Here is a 27,084-nt window from a genome sequence, read left to right as displayed (position 1 = left end):
AGCAGTATTTACTAAGGTTTATAAAAAAAAAAAAAAAAAAAAAAAAGTTTAAATCAATTTAACATCCGGTAAACAGATAAATTGAACTGATACATGGAAACGAATCACTTATCAACTCTTTTGTGATTGTTTGCTGCTATGGCCAAATAGAAAATAAAACATAAAAAATCATTGAGAATATCTATCTCAAGCCTTACAAAGTGCCGTGGAAATAGACTGGTTTGATGGCAATACCATGTTTTGGACTAAGGTAATACCATAGCTTTCTTTGAACTGTGTTGAGGGACATTGTAAATAACATGGTACATAAATATTGTTATCATCAGTATAATGGCATACTTTCCAAGTACCATGTTATTACCATCGTATGCTGTAACTGCACCTTGGTACAACCACAGCACTTTTTTCTGTTCTACTTTGGTTGTACAACCAAGGACTTTGTGTCCAAAACAACAGTTATCCATGGATATTACTGTACCCTGTAATATACTGTTGAAAAAATCACCACAACAAAGAACAATGATAATGATTTGCCAGGGGTTTAAGGGATTATCCTAAATAGAAGGTTTTGCATTTGAGCTTTTGGTTATACAAGAGGCTTGCTGTTAAATTTTGATATTGTTGGTCATTTGCACCATGAGGTTGCTACAGAAGGAAGAACACTGAATTTTTAACCAGTTGTCTTTATTTCCCTGTGAACTTTATTATAAATAATATTACAGTAGTATAATGTTACTTAGAAACTGTCAAGTTAATCATAAATTAATTCTTTTTTTTTTTTGTATTTTTAACTGGTCACCAACACTTATACTTTCTAATTTAATGTAATCCTAATTTAAAATAATCTTGTTGGTTAACGGTTAATTATCAGTTAACGAGTGTCGGCTGTTGGTTAGGTGAAATAAATTAAATGAACATCCCTAAAAGAAACAGTATGACGAATGAATGAAGTCTTTGCATCCTTTTGTGTGTAAATGTTGCATTATGCGTTGCATTATGTTGCAATCATGGCGTTGTGGGTTATGACTTATATTATAGTGTGACTCTTTGTGGACTTGGAGAACATGATGAATGCAAAGTCATGATTACAAGGCTGTAATTTCTTTGCTCTGCTAGTGCTTCAGGGGACCTGTTTGAAAAAATTTATTTTAGTTTCTCTGAATCCACGTACATTTGTTGGCTTGACTTTTTCACACCCAGAACGACAACTAAAATAACTATATTAGCATCCACACCAACATATGATGACATTGTTTATTCATAATTGCAGCACACACTTTAAAGTATCAAGGGTTTTGATTGGCTGTCAATGTTTTTATCATTCATCACCTGTGAAAGTGATTCCAATGTCATTGTTAATACACAACTGTAGTATAGGATACACTTGGTGTAAATAGATCAAGCCTATACATTGCTTTAAATTTAAGGTATGTTTACTGTATGGTGCATTCAGACGCATGTTTTATTGGTCAGGCAGAAGCGACCTGCTCATCTTCAAGAGAGGGAGGGTAAAAGAGGGATTAGAGAAAAATTGGGACCCAAATCATGTCTTTCCTGGCACTTAGTATTGGGGAAGCCCATGGCATACATAGTACTGTGTGTTTAGATATGCCACAGAGTTGTTTTATGTGTGTATTTATTTATTACTCTGATCCATTTTTAGATAGGAACTAGTCCAATTGCAGTAGGTTGCATGTTGACTGAATGTCTCTTGGACAGTTCCTTGATTCAGTTGTTCACTCACCAAACTTCAGGAAGTTTTAAGTGTTTACAAATAGGATTCGCTCTTCTACATAAGGTTATAGGAATATTCTAAATCTCAGTATAATTAGCTGAGGAATTCCCATTTATATTTTTTTGTTTTGTTTTGAATATGTAGGACTGAACTTAAGATGCATTACTTCAGTTTAAAGTGAAAACTTACTTAATGCCTGTTTACTTTGTTTATGCATTCTTCGGAATTGAACTCATGACCTTCATATTGTTAGTGCTGTTCTGTACCAGAAATTATTTTTGTCAATGTACAGTAGTTCAGTATTCATTAAATTATTGGCCAAATGTCTGTCATGGCAAGATCCTATTATAAATTTAGTATTAATATCAGATACAGACTGAATGTTGTTGCAAGCATGTAAATAGCAAAAATGAATGCAAAATCTTTTGTTTTCTTTTGAAATCCAAAATGTAGTCTTGTAATCTGTCAAAATAAGAAACATTTAAAATTCTTAGAGGGGTGGTTAACTGCTGTTTTGCATTTATGGGGTGCAGTCTAACATGTGTTAATGCTTTGTTTAAAAAAAAAAAAAAAAAATATATATATATATATATATATATATATATATATATATATATATATATATATATATATATATATATATAATTGTTTGTTTTTTTTACACATAATTTTCCTTTATTCCACACCGGTCTATCCATTCTCCTATGGACTTCTGGATGATTCCTTTATGAAGCTCCTCCCGCAGAAATAGGTGATGGGCTCAGATTGGTTAGCTGGCTGTCTAAACGTCACGCCCCTCCGCTTGTGACATCACAAATGTAACTCCCGGGGTTTTTTTAAAAGACAGATATCTCCATTTGCATTGTACTTTCAACATAGTGTCTTTGCAGATATTGTTTATGCTCAACAGCAACACTAACTAACGTTAAAAAAGTTACATCACAAATAACCACCCCTTAAAATCAGTATACAGAAGCAGTAAAGGAAGGCTCTATAAACCTTTTTTTTTTTTTTTTTTGCAATGCAATTGGCTCGTTTTGTCTGCTAATAATTTAACAGGACATGAATGATAATTTTTTATTAAATTATTGTGCAGAATGCATGAAACTAAATATGTGAATTATGTATAAATGGTACCCTTGGACATCTCCAGTATTTCCATAAGACAGTAGCAAAAAGAACAAACATTTATACAAGAATATTCTGAATTCTCATATCCTCTCTATGTATGTGTTACTAAGAAATCTGAAATAATCACTTTGCACTCAATTACAAAAAAGGAAATCATGGGAATTCCCAACATACAGTATGAATCATACAGGGAGGTGTCTTCTCCTTGGAGGAATTAATCGCATTCCTGTTTGGTCTATTTCTAACAAGGTCAAGTGAAATACTTTAAAACCAGTAAGATACTTTGGTTTTAAGCCTGGTTTTAATTACAGGCCTTTTTAATAGTCAAAGTACAGCAGTATTATCTAGCTTGTCTTTATGCAATGATGACTGGCAGTAATTTGTAATTTTAGTAATTTTTATTTATATAATTACAGGGAAATACAATATTGCATATTTTGTGTGTGAGTAGTTGACACAACCAGTTATTGGGCCTTTTTTATGTTTAAGTTTTATGTTTTTAATGAATTTTAAATGGTCCTTTGTGGTGTGACAAATTCACCATTAAACAGTAGTACACAATGTCCATATTGTCCATTGATATAAGTTAATATTATAAAAAGCAGTACAAAAAGGCAATTTTCCATTGATATGAGCTGTGTGTAATAATAAGCAATATGATATTTAAAACAAATAATTTTAGTATTGCATGTCACAATTCAGCTACCAGTTATACTGTGTTACTGACTATTATTGTTTTATAAATCTGAATGTTTTGCCTTAGTCCTCTATATGCCATGAGGGAGCTGTCAGAAACAGGGCTTCCACCTTATCTTTGCAGGTGTATAATTTGTGGTTAGTGTTCTTGTCAGGACATGAGTAGATGATCTCATCATTCTGAACCTCAGCTAATCATAAAACAACCCTGAAGTGCATTGTGTGTGTGTGTTTGTGTGTGTGTGTGTGTGTGTGTGTAAATTTCAGAGGGAAAATTACAAAATTAGCAATTACAAAATAAACATTTGTGTTAACTTGATCAAGTTCTAAATTGCATTATAGTATTTTAGCAGTTTAGGTATTGTTTTGATCAAGATGAAGCAACTTTAATACTGGCTATACAGTTTTGCCCCCTTCTTTTATTTTATTTTTTCTCCTAAGGTGTTTTTGCTCATGTTTGTGTTTGCTCAATCTTGTGCAAGTCTTTCCATGATGGCCTAGTTGTTCTCACAGAGAGTCTTTGAGAAGCTGGCTCACTGTCACCTGAGAGAACATTTGCATTTTTCCTGCCTGCACAAGTCCTTCACTGGGTGTCATTATATCAATGTCATTTCTGTTTATTACACAACTCATCAAATGCTAAAAAAAGAAAAGCCATGTTATTTTGTTACATGTTTTAACAAGTTGTGATTTCTCAATGTTCTTAATGTTTCCAATATGTGTTGAATATACCTTAAAACGATTTTAATAGTTTTAACTTTTGTTGTCACAACTCTTGATGTATCCAAAAAAAATTAAAAATCACTTCACATTACTCTGGTAGGGAACAATATATGTAAAAAATAGTTTTGAAGGGGTAGTTCACCCAAAAAATAAAATCCATCCATGTTCTACTCACCATTGAAGCATCCTAGGTGTACGTAACTTTCTTCTTTCAGATTAATCCAATCAGAGTTATATAAAAAATTGTTCTTGCTCTTCCAAGCCTTTCAATGAGGGTAAGCGGGTGTTTGTTGTCAATAGTTCAGAAGACATGAAATAAAGTGCACACAAATGTAATAAAACGTTCCTCACACGGCTCCGAGGGGAGCATACAAGGCCCCTGTATCGAATCCACGTGTTTTTGTAAGATAAATATCCAGATTTCAAATGTAATAAACACTTTTTTTTCTCACATCTGTTGACTGTGGGACTGTGGTTGACAGGTGGAAGATGGAAGACATGCATCACGCGCAACCCTCTACGGACACCTTGGCAATTAAATCGCCATTGGGTAGTAAATATTTTAGTTTACTTGCCAGACTGACTGGTTGAGAGATATATATATATAATTTTTGTAAAATGGCACAGTTTTTTTTTTTTAAATACTCTCTTAACATCAGTACAGTTTTTCGCTTGAACTGATTTGCTGAAATCAAAACTGGGTCGATAATAGATGAGCGCCAGCCAATGGGATTGCCATTTGCACATTAAGAGGCCGTTCACATATCGCGCCTTTCTCCTTCTTTCCAAAGTGCTCGGGCAGTTGCGCCCCTGAGGCGGCTGCCGTTGCTAAGCAACCATGACGTGCTCTCTCCATGAAGACGCGGAAATTTCAGCAAAGGATAAATGGATTTGCAGCTCTAAAAATCGCTTGCAGTAGCTCTGCTACTAAATTTATTTCAAAATGGAAATCCATATAGAGCTATGATCAGCTGTTCCTTCATCTTGGCTGAGCTTTCAACGTTGTTACGGGAAAGGATGAAGCTGATTGGTTAGTTCTTGTCACATGACCTGCGGTGCGCTTGTGGCATTCTGAAAAGTTGAGATGTTTTTAACTCGATGCGGTGTGGACGTGCCTGGAAAAAATGTGCACATCACGAACGCGTGCGCGTCACTTACATTATGAGCCCGCATACCGCGATCCTACATTGTAAATAACGAACTTTAGCACGCAAAAGACGCGATATGTGAACAGCGATTTGTGGTTATGGTACATCAAATACAGGTGCTCAATGGATGAACATCTCAGTTCATCCATTGAGATGAACTGAGAAATATCACCGATTGCTTGACGGAGAGTGAAACTCTGAAGCCCTCAGTCAGAGTTAGTGTTTGCGAGTGAAAATATATTGGTGCTAAACTTATACGTAGCCTCCAATTAACACAAATCTGAGAATTTTATTAGCCACTTGCTAATATTAGACATAATGAAGTTTTAGACTTGTGAGTGATTTACCAGCAATGTAGAGGGTTGACGCGTGCGCCTCTGGGAAATGTAGGAGTAAAGGAAACAAAGTTTCCTTACTTTAGCAAAGTAAATCCAGTCTCCTTTTGGCTTATTTCAAAATCCTAAAAAAGTTTTCTTTACAAATCCTAGTTTTATGCTTCTAATTTGTGACCAGCGTTTTGTTTTGTTCTCTCTCCATGCTCGTCACTAAACATGCAATGCTGACGTACTATTCGTAAATCTTCCGATTTCCGACAGTCAGCAGGCACCGGAGCTGTGTGAGGGATGTTTTATTACAGATGCACGCACTTTCATGTCTTCTGAACTGTTGACAACAAGCACCTGCTTATCCCGATTGAAAAGCTTGAAAGACCAAGGACAGTTTTTAATATAACTCTGATTGGATTATTGTGAAAGAAGAAAGTCACATACAACTAAGAGGCTATCTCATTCATATGCAACCTAGAAAACACTTTTTTCGATCTTGCAAGCTCTAATATTATTGGCAGAGTTTAAACAGTTTTAATCTGAGGTGCTTTATCTTAATAGCAGTTAAATAAAATATTCATTAGCAGAACTGTGTATTTAATCATTCATCTCTTCTTGTATATGTAGCTGGTTCAAGTGGCCAGAATTACTTATTTAGACCGGACTGGACCTTTTTCCATTTAGTTGAAGGTCTGGCTTTTAGAGAAAAGGTTTACAAACAAAAAACTAAGATTTTTTTCTCTGTTAATCAAACTTTTAGCATCATCTGTCACATCAGCCAGACTTTATTTTTCAGTGTTTTTGTTTTGTGGTTTACTATCATAAAAATGACAGTGTGCTGCTATCTCTCCTGCATTAAGCATTTCCTACCTGCCCTGAAGGATCGGGTGTGGTATCACTAATCTTGTTGTGTTTCCTGCCCATATGTTTAGTCACATTTCTCCAACATTCCCAACAATGTTTTGTTTCTTGGTTTAGTTTTTTATTAACTCTTTGATGTTTATTTGTGTTTGTCCAATATCAGAGTGCCCGCCAACCCCAGATACCCCCTTGAGTGAAGCACGGACGTCCACCAACAATAGCAGACTGGGCGCTCTGAAGAAACAGGCTGACATCGAGCTCAAAGTGAAGCAGGGAGCAGAAAATATGATTCAGATGTATTCCAACGGCTCTTCCAAGGTAGTAGTCAAAAAGTTATTTACGTGGACATGGATTCTCTCTCTCTTTTTATTTGTTACAAAGTAATATTGGAAAAATAATAAAGGCCATTTCCAAAAAAATTCCCACTTTTTGCCATTAAGTAGTCCTGCCCCAAACTCATACCACTGGTTGAACCAATGTTTTGATGGGGCCACTGTTTACATTTTTCAGTTAAATCAAGTGAAAATTTGTTACCTCTATATACAGTGGGTACGGAAAGTTTTCAGACCCCCTTAAAATTTTCACTCTCTGTTATATTGCAGCCATTTGCTAAAATAATTTGTTAATTTTTTGCCTCATTAATGTACACACAGCATTGACAGAAAGTACACACAGCATATTGACAGAAAAACACAGAATTGTTGGCATTTTTTTTTTACATTTATTAAAAAAGAAAAACTGAAATAGCACATGATCCTAGGTATTCAGACCCTTTGCTCAGTATTTAGTAGAAGCACCCTTTTGATCTAATACAGCCATGAGTCTTTTTGGGAAAGATGCAACAAGTTTTTCACACCTGGATTTGGGGATCCTCTGCCATTCCTCCTTGCAGATCCTGTCCAGTTCTGTCAGGTTGGATGGTAAAAGTTGGTGGACAGCCATTTTCAGGTCTCTCCAGAGATGCTCAATTGGGTTTAAGTCAGGGCTCTGGCTGGGCCATTCAAAAACAGTCACAAAGTTGCTGTGAAGCCACTCCTTCGTTATTTTAGCTGTGTGCTTAGGGTCATTGTCTTGTTGGAAGGTGAACCTTGGCCCAGTCTGAGGTCCTGAGCACTCTGGAGAAGGTTTTCATCCAGGATATCCCCTTACTTGGCTGCATTCATCTTTCCCTCGATTGCAACCAGTCGTCCTGTCCCTGCAGCTGAAAAACACCCCTACAGCATGATGCTTCACTGTTGGGACTGTATTGGACAGGTGATGAGCAGTGCCTGGTTTTCTCCACACATACCGCTTAGAATCTTGGTCTCATCAGACAAGAGTCCTTCAGGTGTTTTTTAGCAAACTCCATGCAGGCTTTCATGTGTCTTGCACTGAGGAGAGGCTTCCGTAGGGCCACTCTGCCATAAAGCCCCGACTGTTGGAGGGCTGCAGTGATGGTTGACTTTCTACAACTTTCTTTCCTTCTTTGCCTCTCTCACCAAGGCTCTTCTCCCCCGATAGCTCAGTTTGGCCAGACAGCCAGCTCTAGGAAGGGTTCTGATCGTCCCAAATGTCTTCCATTTAATAATTATGGAGGCCAATGTGCTCTTAGGAGCCTTAAGTGCAGCAGAAATTTATTTGCAACTTTGGCCAGATCTATGCCTTGCCACAATTCTGTCTCTGAGCTCTTCAGGCAATTCCTTTTGACCTCATGATTTTCATTTGCTGTGACATGCACTGTGAGCTGTAAGGTCTTATATAGACAGATGTGTGGCTTTCCTAATAAAGTCCAATCAGTATAATCAAACACAGCTGTACACAATTGAAGGTTTAGAACCATCTCAAGGATGTTCAGAAGAAATGGACAGCACCTGAGTGAAATATATGAGTGTCACAGCAAAGGGTCTGAATACTTAGGAGCATGTGATATTTCAGTGTTTCTTTTTTAATAAATGTGCAAAAATTATTTTTTCTGTCAATATGGGGTAATGTTGTCAAAAGAACCAGTACTTCGGTACCAAATCAATACAAAAAAAAAAAATTGACAGGTTGACTGGTCAACCCGGTTCTTGATGCATACAGCGCTATGATTTCCGCGAAGCAGAAAACGCGGACGGAATAAAAAAAAACAGGTCATGAAAATAAAACTTACATTTTAATATGGACAGTAATGGAACTTGTCAAAGTTAGCATAAATTAATCAAATCAAATCTCCGCATGGACCAGTATCTGTAAATGTTAAGCCGCAAAAGTTGGTTGAAATATAAACCCTGCATGTTCTGCGCATGTCTGTGTGAATGAATAAATGGCAGAGATTTACGGGTTTGTTTACAACATAGACTGAAGCGCGTGACGCTTGCAGTAATTTCAGCATCTGCCGTCTCAATGAGGACATAAATACATAAACAACATCACCAGAACTGTTCTCAAGCATTTTACCGTTTCATTTGAGTAAAACCAGTGTCAAAATAAAAGTAGCCCGTCAAAATAAAAGTAAACTTTTACATTACGGCATTGTGCTAGACATATTTATATTATTTAGTAGAATGTATGTGATACTGCTACTACTGTTAAAAAATAATAATAAAAATAATTTTTTTAAGAAATAAATCACACAATATGTCTCCCATGTTTAAATTTTAATAGCAAATCCCCTTTATTTACCAAAAAATATAATTTTTACATTTCATTAATTAAAAGACATTCAATTTGGGTGAAACTTGTTTACTGTTTTTCATAATTATAATACTTTTAGAACAACTTTAAACACCATTGTAAATTAGTATAAAGAATGGCAATGGTTTTATTTTTAGTGAAAAAAAGTGTATTTTTTATTAGCATATTTTTGTGTTTTGCATTGGTACCCAGAACCGTGGATTTTCCCTGTTATTGGTACCAAATACTGAAATTTTGGTACCATGGCAACACGTGGTTTTATTAACAAAGTTTGGGAGAAGCACGATCAGATAATCATCCAATTTGGCACAGGTGCATCTCGTTTAGCTAATCATCTTAAATAGCACACAAGGGTATATATATCCAGTCTTCCTACCTCCTGTCCCACGACAGTTTTTTCGGCATCCCTCCTCCACCCCAACTCCTCACTTCTAATCTATTTATCCCAAATTGGGGATAGGGGGAGTTATTTGGGTTCGGGCTGTGCTCCGGGCCCGGACCCCTCCCCCAGGACAGCACGCCAAAATATGCTACTATTCGCCTTCAGATTAGATGTAAGGGTGAACTCGTGAATAATATGGGGTGCTGTATGTACATTAATGAGGAAAATAAAATTAACAAATGATTTTAGCAAATGGCTGCAGTAAAGAGTGAAAAATGTAAGGGGGTTTGAATACTTTCCGTACCCACTATATTAAGCTGGAAAAGGAAAAGTATTTAAAAAATAATCTTCATCTGTATATTAGTATGTGGTGCCACATACTGTACTTTTCTTTTACTCCCAGAGAGGATAAGCTGTTTGATCTCTTAAGGACCTTGGGAGACAAGATTCATCACAAGAAATGAAAACAGATGTTAGCAAACATGTCCCCTAAAATTGAGTGAAATCTCCTCTCCTTTTTCCAAAAGAGGTAAAGGAAGCCAGACTAGACTCATTTATACACATATGCCAATGTCATGGTTGGAACCCCCAAGGGTGCAGCTGACATTAAGGAGAACTGGAATAGAACAGTTCAGTTATGTTTCTCCACCCTCCCCCTCAGGAAATCAGGCTTTGGTGCTGTGCATGTAGAGTGTCTGAAAACATGCATGTAGTATCAGTAGAATCGCTCTCATGGTTTGACTTGGCTTTGGTCTAGAGTGTCCGACCCTCCTTTCCTCCCTTTTATCAAGAACGACGCTGTTAATTAAAGAGGCTGTGTGCCTAAAATTAGCGTCTAGGACTCACAAAGGAGTTCTGTGAAATCAGCAAAGTCTTCGGCTGGAAATATATGAAGTGATAAACACAGGGAGGCAGAACTGAATGGAGTCTGACTTCTTTCCAGATGTATGAACGGCTAGTACCCTTTAAAAAACTTTTATAAAAACATGCTCAGCACTACGACGTATGACTTCATTTGACTCGCACTGATTAAATGATACTCCCACATTTCTGCTGGCCCATAACTTCTCTGTTTAAGAACTTTAAAGCTGTGTTTTTGTGCCACTTGTGGCACCGAAGGGAATTGCTAACTCTTTGTCTTTAAATGCTGGGCCAAGCAGGTATTCCCTTCCCAAACTTGCACCATTGGTTGGACTGTGTGAAAAAAAAAAAAAAAAAAAAAAACGCGTCAACTGGTATGTGATGTTTTTTTTTTAAGTGGCGATTCCTGCATGCAGGTTCCCAGCTGCTTTAGACATCCGGAGGAAAGGCCTCTAAGGTAACGTCAGCCCAGTAATGGCTGCTTACAGGAAGTTTAGTCCACAGAGATTCCTGACTCAGTCACTGATTTCAATGTGTGTGATGAGCAAACATCCCTTTTCACTTCAGACGAGTTTTGGATAGTTTCGTTTTCGTTTTTACTTTTAATAACTTTTAAATAAGATATATTAAGAATATAAATTAAGACCAAAGTACAAGTAGTAAAGTATTAAAGTAAATATAAACTGTCACTAATTACTCACCCTCGTGTGTCCTGATCAGTGGATACTCCCAAAAATGGGCGAATTTTTGAATAAAGTCATTCTTTCTTTTTTTTTTCCTTTCCCTAAAAGATATAGTCTTTCATATGCCAACAAAATGGGAATGTGTTTTATAAGTAAATCTGTACTTTAATAAGAAATGGCAAATTGAATGGAGTGAATGTATATACTGTACAACAACTATATGAGGTGAATCCAGTCGTAAATGGAAGAAGTACCGGTTTCAAAAATTGCTGTTTTGAAAATCGATATGACCGGGTTGATAAGATGTCGAATTAGACATTCAAGACCAGTTTTCAACCGGTTTGTCACTTGTGTAAGAATAATTTGAGTGCAAAACATATTTTAATAAAATGTCCAATCGTATATGATCATATTTTAGTTCTTCTAACATAGAAGAATTGTAGAATTTTTTTTTTATCACTGATTAAATGTTAATATTTTATATGATTTGTATAATTATTGTTGTTGTTACTTGTCTGTTTTTGAATAGTGATTGCTTTTTAAGCAATGTAATATTATTGTAAATTGATGTAGTGAAATGATAATGATAAACCGTTAATGTTGGCATGAATATAGCCATTGTTGCTGATATGTCGTTAAAACAAATAAATAATGAATGAGTGCTACGCAGTAATACGTTTTGAAATATTGAAATCTATAAAGGGATCATTACTTAATCTACATTTAAATCAAAATGTCATGAAACCTTGGTTCATGCATTGCTGTAGCAAAGATTTAAGTCTGTACGGTTATTTTAATGTTTTTTTTTAAAGCCTCTGATGCTAACCAAGGCTGCATTTGTTTCAAATAAAAATGTAGAAATATTGTGAAGTTTTAGTTTAAGATACATAACATGTTTAAAGTAATGATGGCAAAGTGAGATTTTCACAAGACTCTTCAGAAATCTTTCTAATTTGCTGATGTGAGGGACTAAAATCATTTCATATTATCAGTGTCATGCAGTTTTATCACAATTTCTACAAAAATATTTAAAAAAATGTATTCAGGTTTTTTTTTTTTTTTTATAGAAAGTTCAAAAGAACAGCATTTATTTGAAATAGAAATGGAACCGAAGTGTGTATCTATTTTTGAAGGTTTATGATCTATGTACCTGAAATAATACTTGTAATTAAAGTGCTTTTTGTGCACTTTTCAGTCCTCTGTTCTTTTGTAAACTCCTCTTCTGTTTTTTTTTCTTTTTCCCTCCTCTTGTGGCTTCATCTGTAGGACCGCAAACTGCTCGCAGCAGCTCAACAGATGCTTCAAGACAGTAAGACTAAGATAGAGTTCATTCGAATGCAGATTCTCAAAGCCAGTCAGACCAGCGAGATGAACTATGAGAACAATGACGGTATGTGGTGTAGCTGATTTCCTCTCTATTTATATCTGTGATTTGCAATTTAAATGGGCAGGAGTGTGGCAATAAAACATAAATCTGATGTTTGCAGTGACTTCAAGCAAGTCTATAATCAGTCCTCTGGACTTGAGGATAGAGGAGCTCCGACATCACTTCCGGATAGAGTCTGCTGTGGCAGAAGGTGCCAAGAATGTGATGAAACTGCTGGGAACAGGGAAGGTGACGGAGAAGAAAGCTCATTCAGAGGTATCTGTATCCATTTTATGAAGTTATTCATTTAACTATATACTTTTAATAGCCTACATTGCCTCAAGGGCCAAATGTTTACAGCTTTTCTCACTTTACACCATAAATGTGGTATGACACAGAGTGGTTAAATGGTCTTTAGAGCTATCATGCAATTGTTTTATTCCTGTGTGTGTTATACTCAGTTTTTCCCCATTTGTTGGAGGATTAAATAACTTTTATTTAATAATGTCCTTTAAATTATTTTTTTTTGTAACACAACATACATGAAATGTCACACCTACTGCCTGACAGAAACCAGCTTTGTTTGACTATAAAGAATTAATGAGTATAGAATTAATGAGATGAACTTGTAGGAAAGTGCAGTCCCAGTGTGTGTGTGTGTGTGTGTGTGTGTGTTTATATATATATATATATATATATATATATATATATATATATATATATATATATATATATATATATATATATATATATATATATATATATATATATAAATATACGAAAGCTATATATAATATATATATATATAAAATATACGAAAGCTATATATATATATATATATATATATATATATATATATATATATATATATATATATATATAAAATATACGAAAGCTATATATATATATATATATATATATATATATATATATATATATATATATATATATATATATATATAAAATATACGAAAGCTGAAGAACATTTTAATAGAGTTGAATGGTTTGGAAAAACACAATTCAGATTTTTTTTATTGTGATATTATATATTAATAAATAAATAAATATAAATGTAAAATTATTTCACAGTAATTGTTATTTAAAATGATTAAAATTGGCATTTTATAATAATAATAAAAATAATAATCTACAACAGTTTCTAGTATTAAGACCTTTTGTCTCATGGAGATTTTTAATTTCTTATTTTTAGAGGCAGCTCTTTCACATTCAAAATGTGAGTATTTATGTCTGTAAGCATTTGAAAGCATTGTCTGACTTTCTTGCAGGCACAAGCACGCTTAAATGAGTCCAGTCAGAAGCTGGACCTGCTGAAGTTCTCTCTGGAGCAGAGACTCAGTGAGCTGCCCAGAAATCACCCGAAGAGCAATCTGATTATGGAGGAGTTAGCAATGGTGTCCTCCCCACCTCTCAGTCCCCGCCAAAGCATCATGTCCACCAGCAACAAGTACAGCACTGTGGCCAAACCAGCAGCTCTGACCGGTAACATAACAGAATTCATAGTCACATGGTATTTGCTTGTTTACATTTTAGTTTGGTTTTAGAAATTAGACACCTTGTAATGGGGTTAAAACCTATTCACACTGGGAGAAAAGGGCAAAAGTGAAGTGAATCTCAAAACAAACCCAATTTTCATCAAACATTTGTCATAAAACCAAATTCACTCCAGTCCAGGTGGCACAGTGCATTTTTTAGATTGTCTGCCATTCATAAAATGCAGAGGTACATCTTCAAAACCAAAATAGAGATTTTTTTAATGAAACCTGTGAGATTTCTGTCTCTCCATTGAAAGCCATTCCACTAAAAATATGATGCTTCGGAAATTTCATAAAAGTGAATCTTTATGAATTGAGGATTAATTTAGTTTAGGCTTTTATTCAAATAAATCATTGATCATTGCACATCCAATATGGAAAATGGAAGCTCAAAAGTGTTTGCTTGTCACAACAGCGTTTGTTGTGACTTGTCAAGCAAATATGTTTGAAATGCCGTTTGACCATGTTTAATGTGCTCTATTCATGTATTCATCAGTGTTTATATGTGAATTAAAGCCTTAAGGCCAGAACTTCTGAAGCATCACCAAATTGAAATAAGAGAAAGCAAATGGATTCTACTATATGCAGGATTCTTCTTCATTTAGCATGCAATACTAGTTGGTAAAATAGCACCCCCCGAATTGTACTGGAGTATGTAGGAGCAATTCCAAAAATCCATATGCTTATATTTTATTGGTAGATATGTTTTGGCACTGGTAGAAGAAAAAACAGCCTATACATGGGGAAGAAAAACTCTTCCAGTAATTCTTCCAGTCTTCAGACGAATTTAGTCTTTGTTAACAGATCCATGGGAATTCATTGTTTCAATTTATAGTCTTGTTCACTCCAAATATTCTCTCCTAGTGTGAACAGGCATTTTAGTCCTTTATCACAACACATGGTTCTGCACATATAGCCCCGTTTGAGAAGGGTAACAGCTGTCTGGGTATAGGCATGTAGGAACTGCATTCGACTTTTCACACTGTGTCAACACACTTGGCACCCAGTGGTCCCCTCCCCCACCCTTTGCTTTATCACACACAACTTTGACCTTCCCTCTGAAGGAGAATGAGAGCTTGCGTTACCATTATAGACTCGTAGTGCTTTCCATATAAGGCTCTGTAACCACTGTGTGTGTCTTGAAATATACATTTGCATTTGTAGCACACTTATTATCTTGTGTTAATCAGAATAGATGTGTTCGGTGATTTACATCTCAGATCACGCAGCGTTTTGGCTCTGAGTTGGCTTTCTGTTGTAAATCCACAGGCACATTAGACGTGAGGCTCATGGGCTGTCAGGACCTCCTGGAGAACGTCCCAGGTCGCTCTAAGACAGCATCTGTTTCCCTGCCCGGCTGGAGCCCCAGTGAGGCACGATCCTCATTTATGAGCCGAGGAAACAAGAACAAATCTGGCAGCAGCCGAACGCTCTCCAAGTCTGACGATCTGTCCAGTTGAGTGGCTTTATATTTGTTTTCAATGCTAGTAAAAAAAAAAAAAAAATCCAAGTTAATCTCATTCATGGCCATTGTACTTCACTGTTTTATTCTGAAACGGAACAAATTGAGTAACCACTGTAAAGTAAGCTAAATTCAGACGCATTAAACTACATTTATCAATCACATTTAAGTGAAACGTGGCGTTTTGCTTAATTTTATTTCATCTTCACTCATTGTCTCTGCTGTTAAATTGAAAATAACACTTGTTTTAACTTGGAGGCTGTGAATACACTACCATTCAAAAGTTTGGGGTCAATATGTTTTTTGTTGTAATTGTTGTTTTTAAGATCATTTTTTAATTATAATTATTCAGCAAGGGCACATTAAATTGATCAAAATTGACCATAAAGACATTTGTAATGTTATAAAATATCTCGTATTTCAAATATCTATACTTCATATAAATGGTGTTATTCTGAAATTGACATTTTTCAAAAAATCCTGGGAAAGAAAATCACAGCTTTCACAAAAGTATAAAGCTGCACAATTTTTTTCAGCTATGATAATATAAATAGAAATGTTTCTTGAGTACCAAATCTGAAATTATTTGTAAAGGATCACGTGACCCTGAAGACTGGATAATGGCTTCAGCTTTGCCATTACAGAAATAGGTTACTTTTTAAATTGTAATTGAACATTTCAGAATATTACTGTTTTTTAATTTTGTCTATATGTTATTGTTTTTATTTTATGCAGACAGACATGTTTTGGGAGTATTTTTATAAAAGACATCCCTAATGAACTTGTCATGTTTTTGTTCTAAAATAATAGTTAAAGGGTTGTTTTGCACTATTATGACAGATGAAATCAGTGCCGTCCTGAAGCTGGACAACACCGTTGTGGGACAGACCCATTGGAAGCCAGTTAGCAACCAATCTTGGGATCAGAAGTTCACGCTTGAACTTGACCGGGTAATGCAAGAGAAATCGCATAAAACACACTTGTCAAACCACAGTCTTATCCCATAATCCTCTCGACACATGAGTAGATGGGCACACATATCCACACATGCTCTCCATTCCAGCCTCTCTCAATTAACTTTGGAAATGTTAATCCCAGATTTGACCCAGTTCTTATGGAAACTCAGACAAGGCGGATCAAAAGCCATCATTCGTAATCTCTTCACTTTCACATATATAATTGTCCTCTTTTTATGATGGCTATGTGTTTGAGTTACACTCTTGCACAAGCCAACGTCAGTTTAATCTTAACGTTCATATGTTTACAGTCAGCATTAATTCCCTATTTATTTCCCAACTTGTCCTTTATAATGTATCTCCATTCCTCCACATTAAGAAATAGGCTGATTTTTAATTTACTTTTAGGCGCTTAAAATTTTTTGCTGATGGAATTGCTCAGGTTTCTGTTTGACATCTCCCAAAGGTGCAAGCGGTTAAATAAGAGTGAATTAAATGAGTCCTTCAGTTACTTCAGTAGTGGTTCCTGTAAACCTAATATTGAGGGTTGCTTGCTATGTTATTTCATTCATTTTTGAGGGTTGATTATTATTTAAACACACATGTCTATGAGTTTGGACTCGCTTTTAGCTGTGTGATGGCATAAGCGTTTAATCTCATGGCAGGCAACGTGAGAGCTCTAATCAGCTGTTGTGTAATGGCAGACAGACTCTGAAAAGACCTGTAAAAGGCCTGTAAAAGTCAAACCGTTGGCTGTGAACTGTAGTAAATCTCATAAATGGTAACTGTTGGGCGTTTTTAACTTGATCAATAAATTAAAAATAAAAGCACTTGACCAGTACTCCTCTGAAATTAAATTTTAAACTGGCATTCAAAAAAATAGTTAAAAATATAATGTGTTTTGTTTATCTAACATTTTACATTTTAATTGAACTGTCGGAGCCGGTAGCCTCGTGACAGCGAGCTATCTTTATTAAATAAAATTTGAATGTATTTATTATTATTATTATTATTATTATTATTATTATTATTATTATAAATGGTAAAATTAGGGGGGTTGACCTAATTTTTAAAAGGCAATATTTATTGTCAATTTAAATCTGAATTATTATTATTTTTTATTTTTTTTTCAGCTAATATGCTGATAATTGATTGCTTAATTTTATTTTCTGTTTTAACTTTGTCTTCCATATACATTTATTTGGTGGTGGTTTAGGAGAGTACAGTAATATACAATAAAGCACCATAATATATGCCTTGTTCATTTATTTATTCATTCATTCGTTCAACTACCCTGGCAACCACTCAATACAACATCATAATGAAACCTAAACAAAATATAAAAATATAAAAAATTTTAAATGTTAAATGTAAAGTAGTCAATTATAGTGTGTGTGTATATATATATATATATATATATATATATATATATATATATATATATATATATATATATATAGATAGATAGATAGATAGATAGATAGATAGATAGATAGATAGATAGATAGATAGATAGATAGATAGATAGATAGATAGATAGATAGATAGATAGATAGATGTATATGTTTGTGTGTGTGTATACTTAATATAAGATATTGAATGTTTTTTGGTTGACCTGTAGTCTCGTGAGCTGGAGATAATATTGAATGTTTTTTGGTTGACCTGTAGTCTCGTGAGCTGGAGATAGCTGTGTACTGGAGAGACTGGCGCTCGCTGTGTGCGGTTAAGTTTTTACGGCTGGAAGACTTCCTGGACAACCAGCGTCATGGCATGTGCCTTTACCTGGAACCGCAAGGAACACTGTTTGCTGAGGTAATTTAGTTTTTTAATCACACAATGAAAAATACAATTTTGATGGCCTTGTAGAGGACATTTATATTGATATTCTCTCTACCTCTTTGGATACAGGTTACCTTTTTTAACCCAGTTATTGAGAGGCGACCTAAACTACAAAGGCAAAAGAAAATCTTCTCCAAACAACAAGGTAAGGTTATGAAGTGGCAAATATGCCTCAGTGTTGAGAAGGGTTGACATGTTCACTTAAACGGATTAGATTAAGCAGCCTACTTTTGACATAGTACTGTGGTTCAATATTGCACTGCTGTGGGGCCAGTGGGGCCAAGTCAGAATGAACTTTGACCTTCTTTTTGAACTCTTTTGAACCATTTATAGACAAAGAAGGTGAATAGCTGGTTTAGAAACTTAAGCTTTGTTTAAAAAAAAGTCCCCCAAATAGTGCCCTGCAGGGAGACTCAGGTTAAATTTCCGTTAGCATTTTGCTAAGCTAACAGTGCAACGCTGTTATTATGCCATCTCAGGCCTTTGTAAAATCAACATGGATCCGGCATGTAAATTTGGTTTTCACTATTGTTTTGTCTGTTCAGACCAATGCATTAAAACTACAGACCGGGCTGAATGAACATTACATTCAGTAAATTCAGTTTCTGACAGTAAGTGGCAATTCTAGAAATGTAGTAGTACCCAGTTACTCGATACAAACAGTGCTTTGGAACTTTCTGTTTACATGTTTTCTAACATCTGTTCAGATTTTACTGTTTGCTTTGGTGTTTATCAAAGAACAATAAAAGAGTACAGAGACAATAGAGACTGTCATTCAAATGTAAATGTTTATCACACTGTTTTCTCACACACAATATTTGTCCTGGTGTGAACAGGCTTTCACACAAATATTTAGCCATCCTGGATTTGCATTTCTTATGGAGCTTATCACAGAGCATTCTGGGATTGCATTGTACATAAATAATAAATGCTATGTTGTTTCAGAATTTTACTAAAATAAGGTATCTTATACCTTTTTTGAATGTGACGAGAGAACGTCTACAGTGCATTAAATGAGTTTCTACATAGATAGAACTCTGGGTTTTGGAATTAATATTATCTGCTGTTCAGAAGTTACTTTCTGCTTTCTTCATCTCACACATAAACCTTGTTCCTCTCAGGTAAAACGTTCCTGCGTGCCCCTCAGATGAACATTAACATCGCCACCTGGGGCAGATTGGTGAGAAGAGCCATTCCGTCAGTCAATAACTCATTCAGTCCTCAGGCGGCTGATCTAGGCTCAGCATTGAGCCATGAAACAGTACCCACTGGCCACCCAGACGCCCACTCCCTTCCCAGGTACATATGTGTTCAAATGCATTCCAGCTCATCCAGACAGACTCATTTCCTAAAAGAGCATCTGGTAGCGGAAAGCCCTCAAATTATTGCGCAGTCTCTGATAAACAATGACTAATCTGTCTGGAAACATAATTGGTGCTCTATATTTAGTTAATGACATGACATAACATTCCTGTTCTGTATCCCAGTGTATGCATTCCATAATGTAGCTATTCTGCAAATCTCCAACCCACCAAACAGAGCCGCTGGACTGTTTAAAATAGAAACTTTTATGATTTGTCTTCTCTCCTTCAGCGATCCCACTGTGACCAAATTAGATTTTGACAGACCAGCCACCCCTCCCTCAAAACGGCACTCCATAGAAGTTGAGGAAACTGCATCACCGGATAAGATCCCAGATGGAAAAGAGGTGCAGGTACAGGAGCAGTTGTTTTAAAGGAATAGTTCAGCTAGAAATAAAAAATATCATCATACACTCATGTCGATCCAGACCCATCTGACTTATTGTTTTCTGTTGGAACGCAAAAGGAAAAGTTTAGCAGAACCATTCTTTTCCATACAATGAAAGAGGATAGGATGAAAATGGAATTGGGACGGAAAGCTTTGGGTGATGGAAAGTCATTTAAGTTGTCATTCACGGATTATCTTGGCAGGAGGACATTTAAATACATGTTAAGGCGAATGAGATTTGGCAACTTCCATTAATCTTCTTCGCATAGAAATGGCATGACAAGTTGTTTCGAATGATGTTTGCTGCCAAATGTTGTTGGTTCTGTCTCTTAACAGATGATGTGTGAATGTGATGTGCTCAGTCGGTTCTCAACCAGCCTTACCAAACTTCCAAAGATGATTTAAAATGAGACAAAACCAGCTTTAAAAAAGCAACTAAACCATCCAGATGTTTAACATTTTAATGCACCAAGAGCTGTGATTTCGGCTAAAATGTGTGATTTCTTGCCCTGTAGAAGTCACGGAAATTAAAATCTTGAAACACCATGGGCATTTTATAACCAATATATATGTTTTATAGTTCTGCTAAGCTCAAAAATATTTTATTGGGTAGAACCGGTGAGTAAAGATTTACTTATTTTTTCAAATCCTAATCCTTTAAAAAAAAAAAAAAATATATATATATATATATATATATATATATATATATATATATATATATATATATATATATATATTCAGTATCACTAATGACAGGAAAAATCATGTATATTGATTGGTTAAAAATAATTGGATGCCTGAAGATTCTATAGCTCTTAAAATCTCTGGATTGCTGATATTTGATTTATAAATGTTTTAATTATTTAATTACGTCTATGGACACTTCTAATACCTCTAGATAAAGAAAGCTTGGGAACCACTGGCTTATTCAATAATATAACTGGATAAATAAGATTACAGAGCTACAGCTAAGTTGCCTTGGTCAACATTCACTTTGACTGTATAGAAAAGAACAGCTCGAAAATCTCGTTCTGTGTTTGTTGTGAAAAAAGTTAAGTCATATGAGTTTGGAATGTTATGATGACAAGTAAACAATGACACAATCTTTTTTTTTTGTTTTTTTTGGCTGAACTGTCCCTTTAAGGCAAGTATTATTAATAAGGGGTGTTCTCTTGAAGTACTTCAGAATGACTCTTAAATGCCTCTCGCCTACAGGATGCCCTAGCGACCTTTGACTTCCTGAACAAAGCAGTAGCTAAACCAGATTATGATAATGAGCAGCCTGACCCGAAACTGACTGTAGTTCAACGAAAAACTGAAATAAGGTAGTTTGTTCCCCTTTTTTGGATGACTGACATCACGGCTACATATAAACACCATGGATACCTTAACAATAGTCAAATGCTTAAAGTGTGAGGTCATGTCTTTAGGAAAGAAGAGGAAGTTGAATTCAGTTTGAAAGACTTCAAATGTGTAGCTGTTCTGGGGCGTGGCCACTTTGGAAAGGTAAACTTAAACTTGCTTTCACATATGCAATAAGGTGAGCTCTGTAAAATATGCAAATGTGTCATAAATGTACAGTATATAGTAATGGTAGCAGATTATGTCTACATGCTGCCACGTTTTGATGTGGCTCCTGCAGACAGTTTCATTGTCTCATACCTTTAATTATTCAACAGGTTTTACTTGCCGAGTACAAGACCACTGGAGAAATGTTTGCCATTAAAGCTTTGAAGAAAGGTGACATTGTTGCAAGGGATGAAGTTGACAGGTAAACGCTATCTGTATGTGCTCACGTAAAATAAATGAACAACTTCATTACAATGCCTGAAGCATTTGTAGAGGCATCAGTTATCGTATACTGTAGGGACTGTTCTGCTTCTGTTTTACTTCCTGTTATTATTAATGCCAAAGAGTCAGAGAGTACTCTAGACATGGTGGAGCCACCATGCACAGTGTTTTTTTTTAATTAATCAGTATTTTAGCATGTCAGATTCATTAATTTTAGTCCAATTTATTTTGACTAAGATGCCATTCAAATAATATTTTATTCAACTTTTTTTTTTTGATAATTGACTTTTTGGTTAACTTAAGTTAGATTGACGCTGGAAGTCCTCAACTCTCTAATTTGCTGTAATTTTTATTTTGTTTTTTTTATGTTCCTGTCATATCTTCATCTCCAATTAAAAATTTTCTCTCACGCCTAATCTTTCTGATATCATATTCACTTATAATTACTACGCATCCAGTTAATGTGGTCATGTTAACTGACAGACAAAGTGGAATGATTCTGCTTTTAAAAATGCATTTGTCACACTGACTGGAGGATTATATGTTGAAGTAGAAAGTCTTAAATATAGTGCTATAGCTTAAGTATGTATGCCTCGTATACGTTTTTACTGGAATTGTCGGAGGAAAAAAGTTAATGACTATGTTTTGTGTCAACTGTCCATTTACTCTACATATCTATCCACAGCCTCATGTGCGAGAAGAGGATCTTTGAGACAGTTAACAGTGTTCGGCATCCGTTCCTGGTGAACCTCTTCGCTTGTTTCCAGACCAAGGAGCATGTGTGTTTCGTCATGGAGTACGCAGCAGGAGGAGACCTGATGATGCACATTCATGCAGATGTGTTCTCTGAACCGCGCTCTGTGTAAGTGACTGAATTTACTATTGCTGCTGTCACTTTGACATGATTGTTTCCCAAAAGTTGGATTTCCGTCTGAAATAACTTGTTTATATGTCCTCAGTTTTTATGCTGCTTGTGTCGTCTTGGGGCTGCAATTTCTGCATGACCATAAAATAGTGTACAGGTAAGTGTCAGTCCTGGATGTAAAAACAGAAGACTTGATGAACGTTTTATGAACAACATGTGACTGTCATGAACTTTCTACTGCAGGGATTTGAAGCTAGATAACCTTTTGCTAGATACTGAGGGATATGTCAAGATTGCAGATTTTGGTCTTTGCAAAGAAGGTAAGATAATGTATTTGTATTACTAATGTTACTAAAGATTGTGTGATTTATGTGTTGTTTGTCAGTAATGTGAGTGTAACTCATTCCATCTCTCATCATGTAGGAATGGGCTTTAAAGATCGTACTAGTACGTTCTGTGGCACTCCTGAGTTCTTAGCACCGGAAGTTTTAACTGAGACGTCATACACAAGAGCAGTGGACTGGTGGGGTCTGGGAGTTCTCATCTTTGAGATGTTGGTTGGAGAGGTATGATGGATGGATGGATGGATGGATACTTCATTGATCTGCAAAGGGAAATTTATGAGGAGTACAGTTAATGTTGTTAACTTGAACTATCGCTTCGTTAAAAGAAAAAATCGAACAAATTAAACTTATCACAGTTAATTAAAAAGGTCCCCCTAAAAAGTTATCTTTGAAAAGTAAAATAAAATGTGACTTTAGAACTTAAGGCACTTCAGAACTGTTAAGGCCCCGTATACTCAAAACAAAATAACTTTTGGTTTATAATATAGAAGTTTCTCTCACTAAGAAAAAAACACAACAAAGAAACGGCAAGCATTTCTTTATAAAAAGCATCTGATCATAGCAACATGGTTACGTTTGTATGAGCTCTGCAAAGTAGCGCTCCCATGAAGTCAAGTCAAGAGTATTTATGACTCTTTATTAAATATTTTGCTTAAAAGCAATCGGCAGTATTAAACATGAAAAAAAGGTGCCAGTGTCATTTCATCAGAAGCACAACTTGTATTTTCACCTCCAAGGACTCGAGAGACTAAATTAACCCAGAGGAGAGTTCCCTCCAATGATGTAATCATCAGGGACCAACGGTTATACGAAGGTGTTTTGCAGCCCTAAAGAACTTTTGCGTAAAGTTCTCTTTGTCAAGCCATTTCGAACTTCATTTTGGCTGGATTTTATTCTGAATTAAGTCACATCAGTTCGTTCTCCTATTTCGTTTGAATTATATTGGGGTCTTTAGTATTTCACTGGTTTACAGTCTACAGCAATCCACGCAACAGAGTTAGTCAACCTACCTATTGATGTAGACCAATGGATCATTCAAAAGAACTTCAGACATTCCATCTGTGCTATTTGACGTCTCAATGTTTTTCAGCGTCTCGCTCTATGAGCACCATATTTTTTATACAGAATGTCAAGCAGTTCAACTTTGCAAAACATCATTAAGTTTCCTGCATTCTGTTGCCATTTTGTTGTTATCCATTCATGTGAACCATTCTCAGTTGTTTTGTTAGGCGTTTTGCTTGTAGTAAAAACGTGACACTTCAGTTTTGAATTGACAATTTACATAATTACATATTATAGTTGAACATTGATAGCACTATTATTAACTATAATAATTAAAATGTATGGTTTATTAGTGATCAAGAACCGATAGGCTCATGTTCAGTCATATGGAAATGATACAAACAAATAATTTTTTTTAATTATTTTCAGTACTTTATTATGTGAAATATTTATATTATTTTAATTACAGTCCCCGTTCCCTGGTGATGATGAAGAGGAGGTGTTTGACAGTATTGTTAACGATGAAGTTCGCTATCCAAGGTTCCTCTCCACAGAAGCCATTTCCATAATGAGAAGGGTATGTCTGGATGTGTCCGGCTATGGTTAAACCATATTCCTCGACTACAGCTCATTTTATTGTTTACGGCTATCCTTAAAATCACATCACAGCTTTATTAGAAAAGACTGTTTTGTTTTTCCTTTTTGTATTGCCACTTTTATTCTCAAATTAATTTACCAGCTAACTGTTCATAAACTTTAAACATTCTCTTTCTTATCCAGTTGTTAAGGAGAAATCCAGAGCGTCGCCTTGGCGCAGGGGAACGAGATGCGGAGGAAGTAAAGAAGCATCCATTTTTCAGAGTAGGCCATCTGTTTAACCATTTTTTTTTTTTTTTTTTTTTTTTTTACTTTAAGGTGTCACTGAAAATCTCCTTACCACAAATGTGTTTATTTTTCCTCAGGATATAGATTGGGCTGCACTGCTGGCAAAGAAAACCCGACCCCAATTTATGCCGACCATCAAAGGCCGTGAAGATGTTAGTAACTTTGACGATGAATTCACATCAGAGGCACCAATATTGACTCCACCTCGTGAGCCAAGGGTTCTGACAGTAGGCGAGCAGGAGATGTTTGCAGACTTTGACTACATCGCTGACTGGTGTTAACCCAGATCCTCATAAACCCTGTTCACACATGCTCAACACTGAACCAACCGAACAACTCCCTCTCTGTAGGACACATTGGAAAAGAAACCCTCTATACTCTTATTGTGCCATTCAAAGGATTGGCAATACCTATTTTAAGAATCAAGAATGAAGTGGCTGAGTCTTGGTAGCCCAATGTGGCATCTTTTTTTATTGTCAGAGCACTGGGACACTGATTGGTGACCATTATTAACTTGCGAGGAATCAACAGGATCAACTGCACGTTCCCTCTCCATTTTCCATACATTTTCTCTGCTTTTAAAAGCTGAAATGTGCCTACTGTCTTCAGATTTTGAGATTTTCAACACACAACTGAAGAATTGAACCTGACAAAGACGTCAGATTCTTCAATCCATAATAGGAGCATCTTACAAGATGAGCAAGCTCAAAAAAAGTTCTCTTGCTTTATTTATTTTCTTGTATTCCCTTCAAATGCCTTAAATTTTTTACAGGGCTTCCACAAAATAACTATGAGGTACAGGAAACCTACCAAAGTGTTCCTGCCAAATGTTCTTCTACCCATTTTATTGGAATAAAAAAGACCTTGGCCAAGAGCACAGATAAATGAACTTGAATTTATCATGGCAAAATGAGAGAAAGCAACAATTTAATTGTTGTTTTGAGAATTTTTTAATTTCTATAAAAGTATCCTTGTACTCCAATCAACAAAAGAAATGTAAGTTATAGTTTTATACTGTATTTTTAGAATATTAGCCATTTGCATCTGCTGTATGTTGTGGTTGTACACATATATATGAACTGTAAGATCATCATTTTGGAGAGGGCAGCTCAAAGTTGAGAGCAATTCTGAACTTTTCATATGGAATGTAAAAATGTATATTCATGAAAACAAACAAACAACAAAAAAAGTATATTTTGGCATGTGGTCATGCCAAACTGGCTGTATGTTTTAATAGTTGACATTTTTTAAAGAATATTTGTAGTCTGTTTCAGATCTTTGTAATTTTGCAACGATTTCTCACAATTTAGCCATTTTGTGTTTGTATATGTCAACATTAAACCACCTTTAATAGAAATGGTTTCGCAAGTCTGTGATCACCATTCCTACATGTTCAACACATTTTTTCCTCCAGTGAACTCACCCCTCTCTGAGCAAGCTTATGATGGACTCCTGCCAACAATTCCACTCAAGTGTATCAAGAAACCTACCTCAAATAGCATTCTGTACACCAACTAACACCTGGTTTCTATCTATTCCTCTTGGTCGAGCTTCAAAGAGGAATTTGCTTCAATCTAACTAACGAAGACACCCCTAATATCAACTAAGTACATTTACAAGCATTTTAAGTCATACTTGATTAGAAATTAAACATTTCAGACACTAAATGGATGTTTGACGTCATTAAATCCATTTAAAATGATGCCGATTACAGCTTTTTGGGATGTAAACCCAATCCATATTTTTCCCATAATTTTGACCTTATCGGCTTGCCATACCGAAAAACGTGATGCTTTACGTATATTTGGTTATGCCATTTGTGCGAATTCATATACCTGCACATATAAACATGTTACTGGGCTCTCTCTTTAGAAATAAGACCTGATGGATTTACTTACGAAAATGTGATGTATGTAATTTTTTACTACAGGCGGAAGATGACAGATGCACCTGTCTGGTCAAACCCGACGGTCAAGTTCTATTACTCGCTTTAACGGTGTTTTTGTAATAGTGGCAGATGAAAACCGGTCTAGAGAATTTACCCATAAGCTGGTTTATGCCGTATCCTGTT

At 35.5% G+C, this 27,084-nt stretch overlaps 1 protein-coding gene across 2 annotated transcripts in view; it reads left to right on the top strand.

Annotated features, from left to right (window-relative positions):
* The window catches only part of pkn2b (protein kinase N2b), a 40,033-nt gene extending 13,660 nt beyond the window's left edge, over positions 1-26,373 (top strand). The window contains exons 3-22 of one of the 2 annotated variants that reach the window (XM_026263651.1): positions 6,784-6,938; positions 12,468-12,591; positions 12,689-12,843; positions 13,854-14,067; positions 15,390-15,575; positions 16,423-16,532; positions 18,207-18,350; positions 18,447-18,522; positions 19,499-19,676; positions 19,971-20,085; positions 21,342-21,451; positions 21,557-21,632; positions 21,806-21,897; positions 22,603-22,779; positions 22,877-22,939; positions 23,026-23,102; positions 23,206-23,348; positions 24,598-24,705; positions 24,909-24,989; positions 25,091-26,373. In XM_026263651.1, the coding sequence (XP_026119436.1) occupies positions 6,784-6,938; positions 12,468-12,591; positions 12,689-12,843; positions 13,854-14,067; positions 15,390-15,575; positions 16,423-16,532; positions 18,207-18,350; positions 18,447-18,522; positions 19,499-19,676; positions 19,971-20,085; positions 21,342-21,451; positions 21,557-21,632; positions 21,806-21,897; positions 22,603-22,779; positions 22,877-22,939; positions 23,026-23,102; positions 23,206-23,348; positions 24,598-24,705; positions 24,909-24,989; positions 25,091-25,294 (2,588 nt within the window). In that variant the 3' untranslated portion in view covers positions 25,295-26,373. Of the gene's footprint in view, positions 1-6,783; positions 6,939-12,467; positions 12,592-12,688; positions 12,844-13,853; positions 14,068-15,389; positions 15,576-16,422; positions 16,533-18,206; positions 18,351-18,446; positions 18,523-19,498; positions 19,677-19,970; positions 20,092-21,341; positions 21,452-21,556; positions 21,633-21,805; positions 21,898-22,602; positions 22,780-22,876; positions 22,940-23,025; positions 23,103-23,205; positions 23,349-24,597; positions 24,706-24,908; positions 24,990-25,090 lie in introns of both variants that reach the window. The other variant, XM_026263650.1, reaches the window with a different exon arrangement.
* The last annotated feature ends 711 nt before the right edge of the window (positions 26,374-27,084 follow it).

Source organism: Carassius auratus, chromosome 6 (assembly GCF_003368295.1).
Source record: "Carassius auratus strain Wakin chromosome 6, ASM336829v1, whole genome shotgun sequence".
NCBI lineage: Eukaryota > Metazoa > Chordata > Actinopteri > Cypriniformes > Cyprinidae > Carassius > Carassius auratus.
The sequence above is the reverse complement of the archived record's forward strand: the minus strand, read 5'-3'. Positions and strand labels throughout refer to the sequence as shown.